The following is an 18,009-nucleotide window of genomic DNA, read 5'->3' as shown; positions in this document are numbered from 1 at the left end:
CAGAGAGGCAAGGGTCCCATGGAAGAAAGTATCAATGCCTACAATCTGTGTCACAGTGCAGGTGCATATTGGGGATAGGATGAAGGTAGTGGAAAGTAATTTTTAAATCATGCCAGCACCTTTTGGGAATTGCCAAAACAAATCATTTATGTTGCCATTAATAAAGAGTGACATGAAATCAACTCTGTAGGAAAGCTCTCAGCTCCACCCTTGGAACAATTTAACGAACTGTGGTTGAACGAGGCAGTATCAGAGCAGTAAGCAAGATATGAGTCCTAGCGTGGCACTCCAGTAACATGGCTATTCATTGCCCAGCACTGTTTCCCCAAGGCAATGCGCCATGCTGTGCAGATGACTCAAGAGCAAGCTTGGGTAGTCTTACGTTGCAGTTGGTGTCATGCTGTGAGTATGTCCTTTAAGCTGCACTTGTGGTGCAAGCAGGTCATTCAGGCTCCCCAGTCAATTCCTGGAGGATTCTGTCCAAAAATCAGCTAGCTTACTGTTCACACATTTCATGTGGTCTGCCAAATAAAAGGTGTGGGTTGTAAAGAAAGGTCTTCTGTGTATGACATTTGTTCACTGTATGCATGCCCTGTTCTTTGCTGTTACGCTGCATCCTGATTACTCTGTGGTCACTTGCAATATCTGAAATAAGAGGAATTTATCTGAAAATTATTCTTAGGTGAAGAAGCATTCAGGGGAATTATAGAAACCAATCCAGTGAACGGCATAATGAAAAGTGTAGTGTTTTTCTGCTGTAGTTTATATACTAAGTCGTTTGCTTCTGTGAATACAGTTAAATACACATCGATTTTTCATTTATTTTATCATAGGCTGAGTACTTCTACGAGTTCCTGTCTTTGCGCTCTTTGGATAAAGGCATAATGGCTGATCCAACTATAAATATCCCTCTGCTTGGAACAATTCCTCATAAAGCATCAGGTTTGTGCTGTTGATATTATAAATTGCTGTACTGTAAAAAATATTCCGCAGCCAGTAAAGTCTAAGTATTTTATTATGAACTGCAGTTCTAAAGTTTATTGCTAAAGAAATGCTTGCCACAGTGCTTGATACTGAACAATTTGTGGGTACAGCAGCATATTTTGTCTGAGCCAAGTTACATGAAGCTTTTATGTGTAGGTAAATCAGCAGAAACTTGTGCAAAATTGTTGCATAAGATTCATGTGCATGAATACTATTACTTAAGTTGTGCAACGTTTAGAAAATAAAATCTTTGATCACTATAAGGAATAGTTATCAAATTATGTTGTATCTCAGAGGTTGCAGATTGTGGATGTTTTACTTTCAGTTGGGCTCAGTTGTTCTCATCAGGCATTCAGCTCAAAGACACAAGTTCTAGTTTAGGATGTTATCATTTACCACTTTTCCCTGCTTGTGCGTTCTTAGTCTTTCACTGGAGTCTGTAGCTCCACAGCTGAGGCTCAGCCCAGGGCGACACGAGTGTTCCAGAAGCACCATGGTGCACAGTGAGCCAGGTGAAGTAAAAAAGGTTTCCTTGAGAGTTTATTGAACACACTTTGCTCTGAAGTGGATGAATAGCAGTCTGCACAATCTGTTCCAGGGTTAATAGGTGGTATTCTCTGGTGGAAAAGCAGAAACATACATCTGGGTGACAGTACTGTCTGAGTGATCATGGCTTCATGATCAGCCTTAGCCAACCTAAGACCATGTGGGATGAAATGGGAAAGAAATGAGAAGGAGGATGGGGCTGCAAGTGGAGCACTGATAAACAGGTTTACATCTTTGACCAGTCTTTCTTTCTGTTTTCTTTCAGAAAGTATAAATTCTGAAGGTTTGTGTTTAATATTCTCCATTTTCAGCTTGTAGTAGACTGGCGTTGAAGTAATGTTGCAGTAATGAGTAAATAATGAGTGGTATTAAAAATGGATTAAGGTGAAGAGTGCTATAATATTTGTACCATAATTGCTGCAGCTTAATTGGTTGCAATTCCAATACATTTAAAAGTAACTAAAAATTCACAGAGGCCAAATTCTTGTTAAGCATTATTTCCATCTCTGTATAAAGCAGGTGAGATATCTGGGAAGCTCTGCACTCAGCATCCTCTAATATAAGCTAATTTCTCCTTTATCTATAAAGGCTAGATCAAAATGACCTTTTTCTGACTGTGCTTAGGAAAACATAATCTGCAAGTGCAGGGAGGCTGAAGACAAGATCTCTTAGTTCCAGCAGAAAATCATGATGGGAATTCTGATTAAAGCCAAAAAGGACTTACCCTGCTTGCAGCACTGGTACCTCAGTTCCAGGACTAATACGGGCACATCCATGGTGCTTCCTTACATGGTTCATGTGCAGTGTACCGCTGCACTTAATATATATATAAGCTGTATTTAAGTCCTGTTTGGCATTATAGTGAGTTTACTGTTTATCAGAGATTGATAATCAGTACACGTACAGTACTTGAAGAATGTACACTATTTAACAGTGAGTCATTGGTGTGATGATAGGTTTTTTTACACTGCCTCCTAGCTGGCGAAAATGAACTAAGTAGCCTTAAATAAATATATGCTATAAAAGTAGTGAAAGTTTGCTACTTTTTAGTTATTTCTATGATTTATATGTTCACAGAACATTTCTGACAAACTTAGTCTAGTTTGCCTGGATCATTACCAAATAATTTTTCTACACATATGCATGTTAGAAAAAATTCAATCACAAACTTGCATTTAGTAACAAATCAACAGTAGCAAGTAATTCCTTGGAAAAGCGTTTTAGCTCAAAAGATTGCACTGAAGACAAATAAGAAGGAATAAAAGGGGAAAGATAGCTGTATTAAACATGAGAGTGGGAAATAATAATGAGGATCAACAGTTAGAGATCTTACTCAGAGGTAGCTGAACCCAGTGATCTTGTCAAAATCAGTGGACTTTTAAAACTTCTTTGGGGATGTTTGCCTACCACCAATAAAGCATAAGGATGCCTGGTGATTCAAGCTGAGGTCAGTAAGTTCAAAATGAAGTCCAGCATTGCTGGTGGCAGTGGTTAACATCTTGGACACCACACTGAGGAAAGTAAAACCGACTACTGGTCTGTGCCCAGAGGAAACGTGGTGGCCTGTGACTGAGAAGACGCTGGCCCTCTAAGTGACCAGAGCCGGCCTCTCCTTGTCTTTAGCCAGTGACGGACAAATGTAAACTGCATCCTGAGTTTGGGAAGCCAGACCTGAGGTTTGCCCTGCCACAGCCCTGCCCAGCACTTTGGTAGCCTGTGGAAGCTGACGGACAGCGTTCTGGATGCAAGGGACTTTTGCTCTGTGCTTTGTTTTGACTGTAGTGCCCTTGGTGGGTGCTTAGCATTATTCAAACAGGCATAAAAAGGCAGGCATTCAGGCAAAGTTTAGGGACTTCATTTCAGCTCTGAACCACCGCAATGCTCAGCCAGGATCTGAGTGCTTATTGCTCACAAGAGGAACCTTTACAGCATTTCTGTGTGCCTAGGAGTTCAGAAATATGGGAAGTCAAAAAATACTGATTCTTCCAGGGTGGGGAGTGCTGGAATAAGGGGTTTATGACCTGTCATCTTAGACTCTATCCCTAAGAGATGCATTCCTGATCTTTGGTCTAGGCATTTAAACCCACAGCCAAATCTCAGGGGAGTTTAGGGGTTTGCTATCAATTAAGGTCTATATGTGACTATAGTACCATCATTAAACTTCTGCCATGTCTACCTGTCCGTTGCAGTTTGCTCAGCTAAGTCTCACATATCCCAGTACAAGCACTGATTTTCTGCACTGGTGCTGTAAGATGGTTACTGCAGTTTAAGAAATTCACTGCATCTAAACTCTATTTAATCCACTGTAAGAGTTTCCTTCTTACCACATGATTGCATGCTTTTTGTAACAATCTTTTAAAAGATTGGTGTAAAAGTGCTTCAACAATGAAATTGCTTTAGACCTTTCAGTTTGTAGGACTTACCAGAAGCAGAATATGTTTCAGCAATAAATTATTCTGGATTATACCAAGGTAACAAATAATAAAAATGGCCCAATTATGACTCGCAAAAAATTTTTAACAAGCAGTTTAAAACAAACCAAATGTACAGCTGTTAGCTCAATATTTGGTTCTGAAATCACAGACCAGCTTTGGAATAAAAGAATAAACAACTTCTATTAGCTGGATCTAATTTATAAAACAGTTAGGGAGAGCCAATTTTGAAGAAAAGAGATAAAATCGTTTCATCTGAAGATTATTTAAGATCACTTGTGACAATCACAGCAGAGCATTCCATAGCTCTGAGCTATCAGGCTTGCTTCCTCATGAAATACACCAGATTTACTGGCCTCAATTATTTACTTAAACTCTTTGTAGTTCAAAAGCGTTTGAATACTTTTCCTGAAAAGGCAATCTCCAAATATGCTACACTTTACAAGTTCTGTCGGAGCAATGTGTCAATGTCTTCTTTTTAAATATTTGCACCCATGATCTTATTTATCAAGTCTACCATCTTGCCAGCGCTTCATGGAATAAGTTCTAATTAAATCAGTATCTTATTTAAGTATTAATTGCAATAGTCAATCTAGCAAAACATATCTCGTGTAACTTTTTTTTTCTGAACTGTGTAAGATGTTTTTGCAAAAGTCATATGAGAGTCTGCAGAATTTAGACTCAGAAGTGATCAACCAGCTTGTTTTGGTGTATCTCTAGATACCTCCACATGAATAATTTCCTGGTCTTAATTCCTTAATTCCTTAGTTCCTGGTTTTAATGCAAAAGTGTGTTTGCATCAAGATTGCTGTCTGTGCTGTGGACTTTTTGGACTATGTCAGTAAATGAACACAGGCTCATCACCTGTGCTGCTGTGCCCCCTGTGAATAAGGTGATCTGTGTATCTCTGTGTTACAGGTTTTCATCAATGGTATTACTCTAAAACTTAAATATAAATAATATCTATATTTTTTAGTATTTCAATGTATGGTTTAACTTTTATATATATATGCATGTAAATATAAATATTATTGTTATTATTCTGCTTTCAGTTGTTCAGGTTGGATTTCCTTGCCTTGGAAAACAAGATGGGGTCGCTGCATTTGAAGTGAACGTGATCATAATGAATTCAGAAGGCAATATTATTCTCCAGACCCCTCAGAACGCCATCTTCTTTAAAACCTGTCAGCAAGGTAACATTAAAGAGAACATGCTGGAATACTGTTAGAACAGATCACCTCATCTTCTTACGTTTCACTCAGAATAAGGGCTGGAGAAGATAGAAATAAAATGGTCACACAACATGGAGCAATAGTAGGGAATGGCAGGATGTTCTGGCTCTGTCTGTAGGTTTGCTGTTCGTTTACTACATGTTTACTAACCCTTTTCTTACTGTTGACTCTATCTCCCTTAGCAGACAAGATTGGAGGCATTTCTCCTCCTGTTCACTGCTCATCACATCAAAGACTCTGATAGAAAGGTATCATACAAGAAGCACCTGGTAGCAAATGATTTGAGGTGCTTGGAGGCGAGCTTGTCCTGTGAAAAGAAGCTGAGGTTAACATTTCCAGAAATGGCACACAATTTGGAGAACTTAACTCCTGGGATCTGTAGTGGGGCCACTTCAATTAGTACTGTTTGGTGCCTTAGTTCAAGAGTTCCTTAAATCTCAGTTTGCATGCCCAAACCAAATGCAAAAATGCTAAATCAGAAAATTTCTGCAAAAGTTGTCTTGACCTTCTCTGGAGCTCAGATGGCAACCTCTTGTGTTTGGATATAGGTAAGGTGGTGGAAGCCGGTCCTTAATAGCTGCAGCCATCAAGCAGTAAATGCACACAGGATGTGCTGGCAGAAGAAGCGTACCGTGAAGTTATTGCAGTACTTACTTGAAATGGAGGGAACCTGTTTAATCAACTCATCTATGAACCATAAACACTATGTAATAAGACTTTCTGGATTAATTTGATACACTACAAACAACTGTAATTATCACTTTTATCTGAGGCTGTGGATATTGAAAAATCAGTATCTAAGATAAGGCAGTTATCCCATGCCATGTGCAATTGTATCAAATTAACCCATGATAGGGCTGATGTACAAAGAGTGAGATTTTTATTCTTCTCTTCTTAAATCTTCATTCCCAGTCCCATACTTTCTTCTCTGCTCTCTTTTCTCTGAGGTAATTGGCTGTAGTGGGGCTTCAAAGAGCGAGCAGCGGGAGCAGGAGCTGTTTATTCTTTGAACTCTCACTACACCTAAATAGCAAAGCTGCTCGTCCCCTTTGAAGCCTTGCTGCTGCCAGTTAGCTCAGGGAAAGTGGAGGAGGGGGAGAAGAAGTGGGCAGAGGAACAGGAAGGAAAATCTGTCAGATCTCATGTATGGAGTTGTGTGTGTGATGTAAATACAGCACAAAACATTTGCTCTCTTCCTATTTTCAGTTCATTTAAAAGCATACAGAACTTAATAAACCTTGGAAATAGTGTTGGGGTAATCTAATAGAGAGAGCAGTGTCTGTATTATGGAAAAATGTGGCTTGAACAGAGAAGGCTCCATTTAGTGGTAGCGTTCATCCAAGTTATCATTTTTATGCTATTAGTTGTTGTTGTTGCTACCATTTTGATATGAGATGTAATATTTAACAATTTAGCAGACTACATCATATGGTCTATCAGGAAGGCTGGGGGTGATTATTGTCCTGGCCCTTTGTTCTTGAGAGCTGAGAGAGACAAGGATGGTTTTCAAACTCTAGAGGTGGGCAGAGGAGGAGCTTTCTCACCTTGTCTCTTCTAGCATGTACTGGGATTACTCCCATTCCTGCCCTCTGTCTGGCAAGGTGGACACCGCAGCGTTTTGGGACAGATGCTGAGAAGGATGAGAATGTCCTCACCAACTGGTGTTAGAGTATGGCTGAGTTTCCTCCCTCTGAAAGACATCGTTTGTGGTGAGGAGCTCCAATTCCAACTGCCAGGGCCCAGTGACAGTTTCCAGTCATTCTTGGTCATCCAGAAGGGTCCCCGCCAGGCGAAGTGAGGGGACTGAGGGAGCATTTTTGTGGGAGAGGAGAGAATTAGTTGTGGCTAAGAGGTGGCCACACAAAAAATTTCTTTCCTATTTTTCTGTTTGAAATGGTATGTATTTAAACGTGCATTTTCTGTAATGAATAGCAGCTCTGCATTCAAGTACAAAGAGAGAAGCATTTCCAGAAAGAGTCCTAGAGTACAGTGTTGAAACACAGTAAGACCAAAAAGCCTTTACCACTGTTACTGCAATCAGCCTTACTTTTAAAGCAACACTTTTTGCTTCATGTATCTATGGCCTTGGATAGAAGAGCATTTTAAAACTACACCTTTCCTCCTCCCTCTTTCCTCTTTGTTTGGTGGTTGAAAACAATATCCAGCCACCTGACCAATACATCAGATTTTCTTTCCTTTTGCTTAGTCTCAGATACCCTCTGCATCCCACTGATTGCAGAGCCATTACATGAGTGCAGCAGAATAGTGTATGGAGTTATACCAGCAATCATTTCCTCTGGCTCTAATCAGCTGTTAGATAAATTTTCAAAAAAAATGTTTATTTGTGTATGAATCTAACTAACAGATAGGACACCTGACTCAAATATTAGCTGAAAGGAGAATAATTTCAGTTTTAAGTGTAGGTTTATGCTTTCCTCTATATTAACAGGAGTTACAGTTCAAAGAATCTCTGTGGGCTGCAAAAATGCCTCGGGCAACCTGACCCTCCTGAATTTATAGAAACTCCACCTTTTTACTTTAAACAAATGCACCTTAAAGTCTTTAACTGCTTCAGTTTGAACTTGGCTATTATTCAGTTGGGAATTGCTGTGAATGAACAGTAAATCTTTACAGCCTAGGGATGGTGGGTGCCAGCTCTTCCTGATGAGGCAACGGAGAAGAGGTGAGGGTGCTGCTGGCAGGTGTTGTCAGTCACATATGTTTACAGCACTGTTACACAAAAGAACAAAAAAAATACATGATTCCAACATTACAGTCAATTGCTGTCTAATAGATGGCCTTCAAGTTTGTGCTGAGACATATTGGTCTACCTCAGAGTTTTTGAACCTTGGCACTTGGCATGTCACACGGCATAGTATCAAGACAAGAAGGTCATGCCTACTCTGCTAAAGCTGCCCCGTGGTCCTGGTACCACTGATCATCAGTGATGTTAAGTTTTCTAACGGGAGTAGACATCATCTGCTTGCCACCTTCTCTGTGAGAGATCTGGAAAAGTATTTTTGAGTAATTGTTTTTTCTACCCAGCAGTCATATTTTCATTGAGTTCCATGGGATTCAATTTACTTTGTCTCTTGTTCTTAGACTCTGGTGTTTTGAGGATGGTGGTGGTACCCAGAGGTGTTTCTCATCCCTGAGAAATCCAGCGGGTGTTGTCAAATACTTTTACCAATGTTTGATCAATAGTTGAGAGCTCGATGATGATATAGGACCATTGTGCATGAATGCTTTCATCTTCCCGTCTGGTCTTCTTTCATTTAGCCTTGAAGCTGTCTCTTTCGTTTGAATACAGATTTCATCACTTTGTCACCTTAGTAGTAACAGATGTAATAATTAATGCAATGCCACTTGTAGCGCAGTCTACTTAAGGCAGCAGCAATTTAAACTGGTCCTGCACACTGAGGGCAGGTCTGGCCAGTGATGCAGGTCCTGCACTGAGTTGCCTGCTCATTCCCCTGCAAACGAGAAAGTGCTGGATTGAGCAGAACATCCACATTGCTCATGCACTTACAGAACAGCAGACCAATGGAAATGTGTTCTGTCAACAAGCACGTCATGCCTTTGTCTGAACATGTGTTGAAACCTCTATTTGTAGATTAACAAAAAATAAACTAATTTCTCTTGAGGGGGTCTTAGCTGGACTTCCATTTCTGTCATCATTTGCCTGTCTGTCAAAACACATTTTTACTGTTATGTGAAAGGGAATATATTGATCCTCCCAAGAGCTGACTGACAGCTGAAGTATATAACACTCAATTAAGACTGTTGCTATATTTTATGTAGCGGAGTGTCCAGGAGGATGCAGAAATGGAGGGTTTTGCAATGAAAGACATGTCTGTGAATGTCCAGATGGATTTTACGGGCCTCACTGTGAGAAAGGTAATTGTAAAAAAATCTTCTCCACTGTTGTCTTTACCATAATCTCAACAAAACTGTAGCTACTGCACTGTAGCCACTGCACTGTAGCCTCTCCTAAAAATAAGAATGGTCTATTCTGAAGATTTCATATATTTTGAGTCCACATATATAAGACAATTACTGTTATCTTCTGTGGTCTAATGGAAACTTTTATTGCTTACAAGAACAATGTTTTCTTTCTAAGAGACTGCTCTTAACAAAAACTGACACAATAGTTAAATGATCTTTAATCACAGGGAATCCATCTGGCAAAAAGATTAAATGAAATTCTTCTGCTAATGAGGACTAGCTGGGAAGCAAAGCACAAAACTTTTGATGTTCTGCATTTGTTTATTTTGAGATAAGATCTAATTTGGAGATAAGATCTAATTTGGAGGCAGGCTGACAACAAAGATGGGAAAATGAAGGAAAGAGAGTCTTTTTCCCCTCCATTAGTGATTAATATCCCCAAATGACATTTCCATGAGTGAAGTACCAGGAAATTGGTGTGACTTTGTGAGGAAACTAGCTCTCATTCCTGTCTCTTCCTTCCTCCTCCCCCAGTGGCAGACCCTCCTGGGTGACTTGAGATAGAGCAAACCATCCCCACGGGCATTCTATTCCAATGCCATCCTTCACCCTAGATGCTCTGGCTACATTCAAAATATTAAGTACAAAGGATCAGGGACTGTTCTCTGGCCTGGATGCCAAATGGTGTGGCGTGGCTTACATTCATATGTTTAATAATCTCTCTTACCCTCCAAAAAAACCCTCTTCAAACTCCCTGCTGAGAGGAGCCTGTGACTGCTGCTCACCCCAGGGCCATGCCTGGGAAGGTTTGCTGGTCAGCCAGAGACAAAGCTGTGGAAGGCACGGCACCACCAGTTTCACAAGACGGATGATCCTGTGCCCCCACTAGGCCCCATGCCTGGGTGCTGTTTAACTCGTCAGTATGGAGTGAGTTAAACAGCCTCACTGCATGTACCAATTGTGGGCAACCACAAAATGAAGAGTTGCCTCCCTGGAAGAGACTTGTGGGGTGGCCACAACGGCAGAGAAATCTTGAGAGAGCACAGGCGCACTGGAAAAGGTTCATGGGGAGCATGCAGACAGTTTGGCCACCAAACCAGGCCACGTGGCAGGCTTCCCTAGCCCAAATTAGGTAGCCATGCTTATGGTCAAGTATGCAGAGGGAGAATGAGGGTTCACTGCAAAGCCTACGTGGGAGCCCCTCAAATTACTGACGCCCCTAAAGAGACAGTCCTGTCTGCAGAGTGGATGCACCAGGGTCCAGTCACAGAAAGGATTGGTCTGGGGGACTTCAAATAGTCTGAGGCTGTAGGTGGGCACTTTGCTCCTCCCTCTTTGGAACTAAACTGTACAAAAGGCGACTTCTGATTACATACAGGATCAGATTTGAACTAAAGTTAGTCTTCATTTTCTTAGTAACACTATATAGTTGCCAGATGCAATCCAGAGAAGGAATTGATTTAACTCACCAAAAAAGATGTTTTGCAAAGGTGACTTATTGCATTCAGCAGAAGGAAAAGTAGCTTAAGGAGTCAATATGCTGTGTGTTTAAGTAGCCAGTTGCTATCGCATCAGCGATGTTTTTTCTGTTCCTCTTGCTCCTCAGCACTGTGTGCTCCTCGCTGCATGAACGGTGGGCTCTGCATCACGCCCGGCCTCTGCATCTGCCCGCCGGGCTTCTATGGCATCAACTGCGACAAAGGTAAAATGCCCCTAGGCTCCATATCCTGCAGCCTCTCCTTATTCACTTCTTCTAGGAGTGGATTTTGGGAAGTCAGGCAAGTGATGAAATAAGTAAATTTTTAAAGTGATAGGTGCTCTAGCACAACCAGGTAGCTGCTGGAAGAGTTGTAGGGATTTGCAGTGCTTTTGCAGCTGGATGTGCAGGCATCCATATACGCCAGGTCTGTGAAGGGTAATTTAGATAATTGCTTTAGTTGATCCACTGAAAGCTGTGGGACCTACCACAAAATTCACTTATATTTCTGGCCTAGGAAAATAAAAATCTCTATTTGAACCCTAGTTTCCTGAAGTAAAATTAGTTTTATTAGTTTAGTAAAATACTAATATAGTCCATTAATTTGCTGCATCTGGACACATGAAAAAATAAGCAGACTATTAATTTTTTGTTGCTGCATTGTGGCTCAGAAAAGATAAAGAGGATTAATCAGTTGTTCAGAACAGTGATTTGGAACAGTCCAAGCTACCATGTAGAAAAAACCAAGTTGTTTCCTGCAGAAATATAACTGACCTGCTCATGGCAGAGCAGATTACAGAACATCATGTTGCATTTACTGTTGCAGACCTATATGAAGCAAAGACTAAATGCAGAAGGTCCTAGTGGACTTTCTAGCAAAACAATAGAAACGTTCCTAGGCCTTCAGGTACAATTGCACAAACTGTTGTTGTCAATGTCCTTCTGACTTGCATCTAGTCCTTTATGAGACTTGTACTGCGTTTCAAAAAAGTTTCCAAAGTGCACTGTAGTGAAATGCTCCAGGTGTCTTGAAGGATTAATGTGAATCCCAGCAGTATGGTGAAAAGTCACGTCTAACAAAATGTTAAGTAACGTAAGTAATTTGGCAGGTGAGGGACATAGTGTTTGCTTCTATGTCACCACACCACAAAAACTTACAAAGGTTTCTTTCTAGACAAGATATTAAGAACTGTAGTGAAGTAACCTCTTGTAGAAGTAGCTTCCAGTCTTACGTTGTGCTCCTTTTATCAGACACGAACAGTTTCAGTAGCAATAGTGACTTGATCCTGCAACGAGCTTTACACGTGAAGTTTGGTAAAGATGCAGCACAATCTGTCCTCAAGTATCTGACACTGCTGTGTTGTTCACTTGTCTCTCTCTGTATTGACTTGCGTGTGCCCATTTAAAGCATTATGTAGGAAAAATGACATTTCAGCCTTTGTAAACCAGATTAAAAGATGCAAATGCAACTTTTTAAAACCTACTCAGTGTTTATTTATGGTGAAGAGCAGGAGACATTAAGGCCAAGACAGACAGATTTTATGTTAGTAACTTAGTCCTTTCCTGTTTTATTTATTTCAGCAAACTGTACAACAACCTGTTTCAATGGAGGAACGTGTTTCTATCTGGGAAAATGCATTTGTCCTTCAGGCTATGAAGGAGACCAATGTGAAATCAGTGAGTAGCATCTCCATGTGCTTGCTTTCACTTACATCAACTTCTTCTGGTGCCAGTGTCTGAATGATGTCATGCAACCTGCCCCGCTGGGCTCACAGCGAGGTCTCACTCAGCAGGTTGGGCCCAAACTTCAAGTGAGTTTTCTACTGATGATTTTGACTCATTGCTAGACCATCTCATCCCCTACCTTGTTTTGTTATTACCAGTAACTAAGCTTGGTAACAAACCTTAAGCCATAAGTGTGCAAGCAATACTCTGTGGCAGACAGGTGTTCAGCTCTGCCAAGCCAGTGTGGAGCAGCTATTTTCAAATGTTATGGCAATTCACACTTGAGCACAGCAGATTAGGTTTGAGACTGCACCTCTGAAAGAGCTAATGTAAGCTGGGAAGAGAAGGGGTTGGGGCAAAGGGAGGACTGAACCGTAAGAGCTGAGAGCTTTCATGTAACGTATTAAGTTGCATTCACATGGCAACTTGAAAATCCGTGCCACAAACATCAAAAGACCTGCTATTTTCAGAAGTTTAGCATCAAAGCAGTTCAAAATATTTTAGCTCATGGTTGATCTAAGTGTGCTGTGTAAAGCTGGGGGTGGAGATACAGCCAGGCTGGAACAGACTTGGGAGGTCAGCTGTCAACTATTTGATCTCACAAAAAGAAGAGTTTTCTCACAGCTCTGTTAAATTGGATTAATTCTATAGTTCCCCACACTTGAATAGAGTATGAGTATTTTGGTTTTGAGAACATATGCCCGGGTCGCTCTTTCTAGGCTTAAAGCTTCTAACAGGACACTGTGTGAGGAGCTTCCCCTGCTGCAAATAATCTCACTGATGTCCCCCAGCACCTTCACAGAAGCATGGAGAGCAGCATTTGTCCTGGAACACATAAGAGCTGATTTCTTAATATGCATCAGTAGAGACAGGCTCTTCTCACAATTATGACATTTGTATCATTGAATACTTTGGAAACACATGGAAATAAACTCCAACTCCATTGGCTGTCAGCCAGTACAGGACAATAAATGAATCACTCTGCAAAGAAAGAACACAGATACTGTAAGGCCTACATTTTGCTCAGTACTTATGTGTAGATAAACAGTAGATGTATATAAATGTTTCACCTTATCTCTAAACATTACAAGGCATTTTGCAACTACTTTTTACCTAATCAAAACTGGAACCGAAAAGAAGCAGTAAAGCTTTATTATTAAATTAATAAAGATTGCCCTTTGATATAAATTCAAATCAGATGTCAGCAAGAACAGCAGTGTGGTTTTCCACCAAGTTTACCTTTGCTTATATCCAGTTCAAATTTGGTGCTCTGACAGAACCCCTTTTCTTTCTTCAATCCTCAAGAAGTCAACTTTGTTAATAGTCCTCAGATGATGAATAAGGTTTGGTTCAAAGTTTGAGAAGCATGTCTTTTAGAATTGATATTGCAGCATGTATAATTAAGAGTAATCCATTTAATTGATCTGTCCAAAGGGCTCAAGCTCATTGTTGTCTACTGCTGCTTGGAACAGGAATTGACTTTGGCTTCTTGCAAAGGCTTACCTGTGCAACTCAAATTAAATTAATTAAAATACAGGCAGTAAATTAGTTCCTGTATAAAACAGAGAAAAAAATTTTCAGGGTCACAGTATGCTGAGAGCTAAACTGGAATAATGTTGATGAAAGCAGGGAAAGCCATGCACTTGCCTTGGCTTTTCTAAATCTGGGATAGCAGCAATTGTTAGACCGTGATTGATGGCTGCTGCCACCTCTAGGCACTGCACCAGTGCCAGCACAACAGTGCAAGACTGCAAGAAATGCTGGAAGAGGCTTAGAAACACCAGAGGAGAAACACAACTCAGTCTCTTAGATCCAGGGCCAGCTACATTCAGTCATGGGAGTCTTGAAATAACAAGAGGAGAAAACCTTTCAAGAGGCAGAAAACCATCTTCTGAAAACTGTAATGTGGGGGGGGGGTTTTTAATGTTGTTTAAAGATTTTGAGTGTTTGTCTAATACTTAAATCACTCTCCAAGACTCCTGGGAAATGTACTGGACCCAGTTTACAATACTAACAAGCATTCACAGTCTTCCAAGTTTTTTCTAGCTATAGTTATGCATTGTCTCTAATTAGTGTTTCAGTTTGAGTCCAGAGAGTTTTGTTTTGTTTTGGATTCGTCCTTCATTTGTCACCAACTGTTTTACTGCTTTTTCCATTTCTCGGTCAATAACAGAGACAGTTACTGGTCTTTCCTTCATTCTGTGAAAATATTTTAGTCCAAAGTTAATTGAGCTGTGCTAAGCCAAATGTTTGCCTAATGCAGCTCTGTGGAAGTTGGTATCACACCCCTTGACCCATATTCTCCGGATGAACTTCAAGAACTAGAAAAATTCCTGGATTTCCTTTGCGTTGCTCCTTTTGGTCATTAATTACTTGGAATCAAAATGCTTGCAAATTAGAAAGCCTAAAGGTTCCCTCTCCAGAGGCTCCTGCCGGGAAATTGGGCTGTTGCAGAAACTCTGCTTAGCACGGTTTGCTCCATCAACTGGTTCTGAAGCTTGTTTCAAGGCTATTAAAATAATTGAGCACATTAGGGACAAATGTTTCTTTTTTATGGACAATGCACACATCCATCACCGAAGTCTGCTGGGGTTGAGAATTGAGAAGTGCTGCCTGGGGTACTGAGCTCCCAAAGAAACCGTCTGTGATCTGGAGATGAGTGAGTTTGCTAAGGTTTTCAGCAGAAGAAGCCAGCATTGGAATGGATGAGTGCTGATGCTTAAATTATCACGTGCAGGTCTCAGTTAACATCCTTTTAAAAAAGCAGGAAAGGAAAGGAAGCCGTTTGCTGTGCCAGGGTCCAGTTTTTGTTTGCACACAGACTCAGGTAAACATTAGTGCTGAATCTGAGGCCAATCCTTTGGCAAAGTGGAGTAATTTTCGGACCAAAAGCCTTGAAAAAATGTCTGCCAGTTCTAATTACTGTTATCAAGATGCCCTGTTCTTCGCAAGCAGGAAAGAAGGGCATGGTTTTCTAATGTGCCTTTAGTTTCTGAGCCGTGGTGTGCAACAGGCCTCATCTCACCATGCATAGCATTAAGGTGCTCCTCAACCTGTTGTTACAAACTGACAGGTCCAGCTAATCTAGTTATTGTCTGCAATTAGCAGCTGTACCTGTCAGTTCCTGAGCTTCCTAGTGTAAAATTTGTCTTGGATGCCACCCGATTTTCTTCTGCTTGTGTCCCCTGGGTATGGCTCCCACACTTTCTGCACAAAGTCTGGGCAGTGAGGAGAGCAGGAGCCAATACTGACCGGTGGCATGGGGGACCCTGCAGAGTCCAAGTGGCACAAGTCTGGGCAAAAGCTGCACAGACACATGGCTTTGGCTGTGCCAAATTATCATCATAGTTTCAATGCAGAAGAGCATATGTAAATTGGAAGCACAGACTTGCAGCAGAGTCTTCCTGACAGATCCACAGTTGCACACTCCTGCGTCAGCATCCAATGAGGTTTTTGGGTACAAGGCAGGCTTCTCGGACACTTCTCTCCAATAGGTGCAGGGGACTAAGACCATTGGTTTTGTGCGTTTGATTTCCAGGTAAATGCCACCAGCCCTGTCGAAATGGAGGCAAATGTACTGGTAAGAATAAATGCAAGTGTTCCAAGGGCTACCAAGGAGACCTGTGTTCAAAGCGTGAGTACCAAAGCCACTCTGTCAGTCCTTGAGGTAGGAGCATCAAGTTGGCTGTACAGTATCTTTATGCATAACGTCAGCACTAATTACTTGTTGTCAAGGTATTTCAGGTTAATTTACTTCCTGGACATACAGCATGCAGCAGACCTAGGGGAATTATGAAACCAGAAATGTTTTTTTACAAAAGCCTTCCGACAGTCTCTTCTGTATTCTGAGTTTCTATGAAACAGCAAAGTGTTAGCTCAGTAATAGCAGTTTAGTAGCAGCAAAATGCTTAAAAAAACATCAATATGTTGCAAAATTAAAATCCACTGGGAGTACTTTGTGAGAGAGATGCTGGGGGCTGCCCTCCTCTCAGGTTTGTTCTGGTGTGTGCTCAGCCTTGCTGTCCCATCTGCTTCTTTGCCAAAGGCTGAGCCAGATCTTGCAGGGGAGTTGCAGGGTGAAGTGTTTTGGGGCTCTGCACACACTCATGCAAAGTCTCAGATTTACTGTGAGAGCCTCAGCTCATGCCAGGACTCCACAGTGAGGAACATCAGGGAAAGAAAATACGCAGCTGTATCTCTGGATGAAATGTCAAGAGGTCATAGATATGCACTTGCTTTCTTACAGCTGTCTGTGAACCTGGCTGCGGGCTGTACGGCACCTGTGCTGAGCCCAACAAGTGCCAGTGCAAAGAAGGCTGGCATGGGAGACACTGCAATAAAAGTAAGTGAGAAACAAACCCCCAGAGTCCCTACTGGGGGTCTTCCACATTCAACTGCTTCAGGAGCCTTTCCAGCATCAGTAATGACGATCAGCACTCCTTTTTTTCTAATTTAACACAAACAATAAAACAAAGATTTTCAGTACTCCATAGTTCTGGCTGCTTAAAGAAACCTCAGAATCATTTAGCAGTGTTGTACCAAGATCACCCTTGTATTAGAAATTCCAGAATCTGCTGTCAACCAGATTTCTAGGTGCCTTTGCATGTCTGACCTGAAGTCTTTCAGTACTGCTCAGTAGTGTCAGCCGGCTTTGAAGTGTTGGGTAGGCATTTTTAGAAATAAAACTTCATCAGGTTTTAAAGCTGATTAAAACTTACTAAAAATGAAATGTCCTTTAGAAACCTTGGGGAAAATTTGAAGAGTTATGCAAGATCTATGCTTACCAACTCTCAAGTTTTCTCCTCCTCTTTCCTGTTTATGCTCCACAGACCACAAAAGACATTGTCCCAAAGCAAAGTTAAAGTCCTTAAAATAAATTTCTGTTGTGCTTGTTGACCCATTTGACACCCAATGAGGCAGCTGATCATTGCACTGGACTTGAAATAGCACTGTAATATTATTCGAAATACAATTTGATATATCCAGTAACAACTTCAGATTTAATTTTGTATATCATATACAATAGTGCTGTAACTGCAAATCTTCAAGAGGCATTCTGTAAATCCTCCCATGACGTATTAATATTTATCTTAAACACTGTTAGCTAGTGATTCACATTTAATATTTTAAGTGGCAATGATAAAAAAATTTGCAGCTATAAAACCCACCAACTAGCCATGATAAATCCAGCATCAACTGAATGTTCATTTTTATTAAATGTTGTTGATGCCTGTGATTTGTATCACTTTAAAATATGTTAGAATAAATATAGTTGTTTCATTAAAAAATAAGTATTATCTAACTAAAATGGATTATGCTGTGAAAATTAGGTTTTGGAAGTTCAGTTTCCTGCTGTTAGATGGTAGACCTGTGTTTAAGTATTTCTGCCATTCTCTGAAGAAGAAATACCATCAATATAAGTTATGGTTAGAAAAATGGAAATCAGTATGAACTTCACAAGTTCAGTATGAGTTTTTTCTTCTTGTAATACTTTTCTTACAAAGAACTCAGATAGCAAGTGGGAAAAAAGAAGTATTATGGGTGACCATCCCCAAAGAAAGAATTACCTGTACAACAAAGCCAAAACTCTCAACTGCCATGTCATGAGTCATATATTATTGTCAGCTCCAAGATTTTCTGTCCTTAATTACTTGGAGTTTGGGTACAT

The 18,009-nt window shown here is 40.7% G+C and overlaps 1 protein-coding gene across 1 annotated transcript in view; it reads left to right on the top strand.

Annotated features, from left to right (window-relative positions):
• Positions 1 to 839: 839 nt before the first annotated feature.
• WIF1 (WNT inhibitory factor 1) overlaps positions 840 to 18,009 on the top strand; it is an 18,865-nt gene continuing 1,695 nt past the window's right edge. Inside the window, exons 1-7 of the mRNA XM_010180976.1 lie at positions 840 to 942; positions 5,015 to 5,155; positions 8,996 to 9,091; positions 10,746 to 10,841; positions 12,198 to 12,293; positions 15,880 to 15,975; positions 16,588 to 16,683. Of these exons, the coding sequence (XP_010179278.1) occupies positions 885 to 942; positions 5,015 to 5,155; positions 8,996 to 9,091; positions 10,746 to 10,841; positions 12,198 to 12,293; positions 15,880 to 15,975; positions 16,588 to 16,683 (679 nt within the window). The 5' untranslated portion in view covers positions 840 to 884. The remainder of the gene's footprint in view (positions 943 to 5,014; positions 5,156 to 8,995; positions 9,092 to 10,745; positions 10,842 to 12,197; positions 12,294 to 15,879; positions 15,976 to 16,587; positions 16,684 to 18,009) is intronic.

This window comes from Mesitornis unicolor, unplaced genomic scaffold (assembly GCF_000695765.1).
Source record: "Mesitornis unicolor isolate BGI_N332 unplaced genomic scaffold, ASM69576v1 scaffold16643, whole genome shotgun sequence".
NCBI lineage: Eukaryota > Metazoa > Chordata > Aves > Mesitornithiformes > Mesitornithidae > Mesitornis > Mesitornis unicolor.
The sequence above is the reverse complement of the archived record's forward strand: the minus strand, read 5'-3'. Positions and strand labels throughout refer to the sequence as shown.